The sequence below is a fragment of the Fomitiporia mediterranea genome (genome assembly GCF_000271605.1).
Source record: "Fomitiporia mediterranea MF3/22 unplaced genomic scaffold FOMMEscaffold_9, whole genome shotgun sequence".
Lineage (NCBI taxonomy): Eukaryota > Fungi > Basidiomycota > Agaricomycetes > Hymenochaetales > Hymenochaetaceae > Fomitiporia > Fomitiporia mediterranea.
The window spans coordinates 2,078,795-2,083,882 of NW_006760394.1; the positions used below are offsets into that span (position 1 = coordinate 2,078,795).

The following is a 5,088-nucleotide window of genomic DNA, read 5'->3' on the forward strand; positions in this document are numbered from 1 at the left end:
CAATATATTATAAGAAATACGACTTTTTCCTGATGGAGAAAATAGGCCCGCGTCCTTGCTGGTAAGCAAATATTTCCGATGGATGATATACTGTTGCGGAGATCGTGTACTAAGTAAATCACCGATCAAAGCGTCACCTATAACAGGTTAACAACATTTTCCCTAGCAGTAGTAGTACTAAGCTGAGTGTCGACGCAATAGTCACTGTTAGCCTGCTAGAGCGATTTGCGATTCGTATCAAATACAAGTGATGCGTCTCCCGTAGGTTGCGTGCTTGAAGTCCTTACATTTGCTAGTCCGGCAAAACCACTACGAAAGCTTACCTTCCCACGGTCTCACAAGAAACTGCTGATGGCCTGTTTCAAACGTTTGACATCTGACACATTCCCTGACCGCAGCACAATGCCTTATTTCTTATTGTTCGCTTTATTTTACCATTCCCACATATACTGCAAATTCTCATCATAAATCAAATTTCCTACCAATCCTCTAATAGTCTAATACTGTCATATGTGTACCTACACCAGTGGTCACCCCAACTTGTTCCAATGCACACATCAGTCTTCAAACAGCCTGCTCTTGGATAGAACCTGTGTAGCACCAATGATAGTAACAATTTGCTTTATTTAGCATCGACTACAACACAGAAAATCACGTACTACTGTATCAAATGCTCTACAAATGGCTTAAAGCCAAAAAGCTGATTATTTACTATTCTCACTGTGCAACAATATATAAGCACATGGTAATTAGTGGCTGACTTATCTGTTATGTCAGGGTAACTTACGAGGTGGAATAAAAATGTGGTCTTAATCAGGAACTCCGAATTGTGCTGCAACTCAAATATTCAAGTGTTTTAGAGTCGTCGGAGATGGTTGATATTCAGAAACAAGACAAAGGGTCGTAGTACATATAGTATACAAACTTCTGGAAGGTGCCATGTTATAGAAACGAGAACGAAAAACAAGAAAGTGAAATGTCAGTACACTTGCACTTGACTACTTTCTGCAGACTTCTCCCACCACTCGACACTCTCGAGATGGTTAACAACGAACGGCATGTCTGGTCTATCCGCAGGTTTTGTGTTCCAGCAGAGCTGCATGATAGACCATATGCCTTCATTGAGCCCTTTGGCAGCAGCATCTGGACCGGGCCACGGAGGCCTGTTGTCATTTACCGCTACCTCCATGATGACACCTCCATCGTAAAGATCAGCAAAAGGAATCTTTCCCGAAAAAATCTGTTCGCAGAATGAGAAAGGGGTAACATAGAATTGGGTGGGCTCTTACCTCCAAGCAGACACATGAGAAAGCATAAACGTCGCTCTTCGTTGTTAGCTTGCTTAGCTCCGCACCAAACCGAGATGCATAAAGAAGCTCTGGAGCTTGCCAGCGCAAAGTGCCTTTCCCTCTGAAAGACGATGCGAACTGCGACCCTTGCGTGTCGACAGCGCGTGCGAGCCCGAAGTCGGTGATCCTAGGCTCTCCGGTTTTATCAACGAGAACGTTAGCCTAAATAATTACGTATAAAATGTTTTCCAACAGACATATAGACAGTTATAATTGCACGAACGGCTCGCAAATCGCCATGGATTATTTGTGGCTTCAAACCGTGTAGATAATCGAGGCCACGAGCCACACCTATCGCCTAAGCGGAATAGCTTCATCAGTACGCAGAATGCGCCCTGTTAAATAGAAACTTACGAGTTTCAGACAATCCGCTGATTGATTCTCATTGAGATGTTCGGCAAGATTCCCGTTTTCCATCCAATGCGACACCAAAGCCATTTGAGGCGCAAATTCATCGCGACAAATTCCGAGGAAAGGCAGAACATTTGGATGCTCGAGCTTTCGCCAGAGTAACGCCTCCCGGCAGAAGTCCTGTTGGTAAAGTATCAACACTGCCAAAGCTTGTCACTGTCATGCAATACGAGAACCTACACGCTGCATCTTCTCACGGTCCGCTGAGCAAAAGATTCGCAAGACCTTCAAGGCAACATCTTTCCCTTCATATTCTCCCTTCCAGACATCCGCGAAGCCCCCGCCATGTACAAAGTTTGTCCCGACACGGCGAACACTAGAGAGGAAGATGCTGGAAGGAAGAATGCCACGCTTCTCCACGACATGCTTCAAGAAGCGATCAAGTGTTCGGACATCATGAGCATTAGGATCAACATGCTTTATTGCCTTGAAAACGCATATGTTCAACCAAACATTCCTATCTGGATTGATAGAGGCTTACAAGCTGAACTAGGTCGACAACGTTTTGCAAGTCACTCTCTTGCAGCTGGATAAGTTCCTCCACCAGCATTGTTTCCCCGTCCAGAAATAAGTTATTAAGCTCGCTGAGATCGTAAATCAGTGCTCGTGCAAAAATTTCGTTCCAAAAACAGCCTCTTGCAGTAAATTTCTAGACGAGATGATAAAATAGAGGTTTGTACGCTGAAATGAATGTCGTCACAGAATCGCTTACGACTGGTGTAGTGGCGCTTTTCATTACACACAGTATCGCATCAAAGGTGTTAAGACCATACACGAGTGACTCTTTGAGGTCCCAGCTATGCATGTTCTCCTTGAGAGTATGGAAACTCGCTAATTTCCTTTCGAATTAAGGACAATTAATGAATGAGTCGCGCCGAAACGAGAAAATCTGGAGACCTACTTCTTGAAATTGGTGCTGCCAGTGAACCTGGTTGCAAGCATCAGAAATTCAAGTGCACAGTATATGCTAAGCTTGTAGAACCGAATACATGGAAGATGCTAATCAATGCGGCCTGTCGTAAACGACATCATTGGGAACGTACTGCAAACAGCTCCATGCAATTCCTGATTCGCAGCCAATGCCCATTCAGAACCTGATCTTCACTGTTTCCAACTATGATACCGGAAAACGACTTGCGCAACGGTGTCATGGCATTTTCCCTGTCATCTATAATCCACACCAGACTATGTGCCCTTGAGTTTAGAGTTGCGCTCGTATCCGACAGTGCATAATGTGCAAGATAATTCGATACAATGGGTTGCACCAACTTTGTGGGTGACTCCGGCACCCCACATTCACTTGGCTGTGGACAAAGACTCGAGAGACCATTAGTTAATTCGCAGCTCTTTTCTGAATGGCCGTCAAGCTCTTCTTGAAATGGATTTGCGTTGGGATCCCCTGCTAGAGCTTGTAGGATCAAGGTGAGGTCCGAAGAGGTCATGTCGCTCGCTCGCCTTCAGGCGTCGAAGGGGTGCATATTCAAACGAGAAGTAGCAATTCCAGTTCAAGGGAATCACCAGCAACTGAGCTGCGAGGCTGTGCGAGCGCTCAGTGTACATCAACTCGTCAACGGCGCGCTGACTTCAAGCGCTAGCCTATATTGGGCCATATTTCTGTAAGAGCTTGGTACAGCCTTGACCAATATGGGAGCTGGTCACAGCAATCTTCATTGCCGTGGGATTCACGAAGTTTAGCGAAGATTCACATGCCACAAGGTAAGCTGATAGCAATTGCAATCAGAACGTTGATAGACGCCTTCTCTATACTGGGCTATTCTAATAGCAGTAGCATGGGCAGCATCATGATGCGCAGCACGCATGCACTTTTTGCCTCCTCTGGGTACAATGTCGAAGGTACCTACTTTAATGCACAAGGAAAGTAAAATCAACAACACAGTGTCCAAGGTGGATAAAAGGAGTTTTCGTTGAATGACGGACATAATTATTCTGTTGCCTTAATCTTATCCAAGGTGTTTACAGATGATCCAGGAACATGTCGGCAAAAAAATGCGAAACCCCAGCACACAAGGTAAAAAAAGCAACATATACAGTGCATGCGGAAACGGGGTCGAGGTTCGGCGATACGACGTCTGGGGTAGTTTTCCGTCCATCACCCACTGCTCGTTCCAGTACATGGCAGGCTAAGCTTTTCTTGGCTCTTGGAAAACAACGTGATCAGGAAAAGGATGGTACTGCGGAGGCGAATCAGATGTCGACTGTTCAGTAGGTGACACCCTTGATGCAGCAACTCGAACAGAGGTATTAACAGCAGGTGAGTCATCTGTCGATACCGAATGAATATCATATCGCGAGATCGTCACATCCGTCCCACGTTCCGAATACGCCACAGGGTAGCGCCTGATAGCTCGCATCGACGGTTGATCGTAAGGAGGGAGCTCGTATAGCTTTCTTTGCCGCTCGTTTCTCCTTCTCAGACAAATTAGGACGCCGGCAACGATGGTAACAGCTAACCCAGCGAAGACAGATCCGACAATCACGCCCACATTCGTCTCCTTGGTCTCCTTATTGCCATCAGTCTCACTAGCAGATGTTACTGCAGACGGTGGAGGGAGACTCGTCGGAGGAAGAGATGACGCGTTGGTCCCACCGCTGGTTGTCATCGAAGTGGGAACACCTGAGGGACATACTGTAAGGGGCCTAATTAGAGAGTGTACAAGACCCTTGTAGTCCCTCTAATTAGGTACCTTTTGAGCTTTTCTCCCTAACTGTACTTAATACTAGACTTAAATAGTGAAAAAAATTCTAAGTCAAAATAAAATAAAATAAAATAAGTATGCTGAGTGCCCTATATGGCAACTGTGCCCTCCCCACCTGCCACACCTTGAGCTCACTGTCTCATACAGTGAGCACACACTTTCCTCTGTATCTTACTCAATTCTTAACCAAATTTCTTCATTATTCCTTTAAAATTAATGTAAATTTAGTTGGAACTCATTCATAACACAAATGCAATGTTAAATGTATCAATTACTTGTGTATTTGTGTACTATTTGATAATAAAAAATACAACAGTTTCCTCTGACTAAGATTTATGATACTCTAAACTCTTAATACTGTAATAATAGTAGAGCTTATATATCTACAGTATATCCAAGAATTGAGTCTGTGTAATGTATACAAAGGAAGTTACACTATGCTTTATATACATAATTTTGTAGTCTCATATCTATGTAACCACAGAAGTTATTAATATAAGAGTGGCTTTTTTAAATAGGTGCAGATTAGTATTAAATTATTATAAGATATGAGAGGTTTAAAATAAGGAGGTAAATTGTTATTAAGAGTATAGTACAAATATTAGAGTCTA

The 5,088-nt window shown here is 43.9% G+C and overlaps 2 protein-coding genes across 2 annotated transcripts; both read right to left on the minus strand.

Annotated features, from left to right (window-relative positions):
- Positions 1-868: 868 nt before the first annotated feature.
- Positions 869-3,225, minus strand: FOMMEDRAFT_127256 (kinase-like protein). Its single transcript, XM_007269308.1, has 9 exons — positions 2,804-3,225; positions 2,662-2,732; positions 2,473-2,599; positions 2,242-2,409; positions 1,941-2,186; positions 1,704-1,880; positions 1,573-1,647; positions 1,290-1,511; positions 869-1,240 (listed from the first exon to the last, which is right to left on the minus strand). Exons 1-9 carry the CDS (start codon positions 3,200-3,202, stop codon positions 980-982), a joined length of 1,746 nt encoding a protein of 581 aa, XP_007269370.1. The 5' UTR covers positions 3,203-3,225; the 3' UTR covers positions 869-979.
- A 676-nt stretch (positions 3,226-3,901) lies between these two features.
- FOMMEDRAFT_159346 (uncharacterized protein) lies at positions 3,902-4,381 on the minus strand (the record flags this gene model as incomplete). The annotated part of the gene is made up of 1 exon (XM_007269309.1): positions 3,902-4,381. The coding sequence occupies one exon, from the start codon at positions 4,379-4,381 to the stop codon at positions 3,902-3,904; it is 480 nt and encodes a 159-aa protein (XP_007269371.1).
- Positions 4,382-5,088: the final 707 nt, after the last annotated feature.

Bases quoted from the DNA above. Each gene is read 5' to 3' on its own strand.
- FOMMEDRAFT_127256 (XM_007269308.1), bottom strand. From the start codon at position 3,202: ATGACCTCTTCGGACCTCACCTTGATCCTACAAGCTCTAGCAGGGGAT. The intron at 2,733-2,803 runs GTACGTTCCCAA...CGGTTCTACAAG, and splicing joins ATTGCATGGAGCTGTTTGCA to CTTAGCATATACTGTGCACT. The intron at 2,600-2,661 runs GTAGGTCTCCAG...TTAATTCGAAAG, and splicing joins GGCAGCACCAATTTCAAGAA to GAAATTAGCGAGTTTCCATA.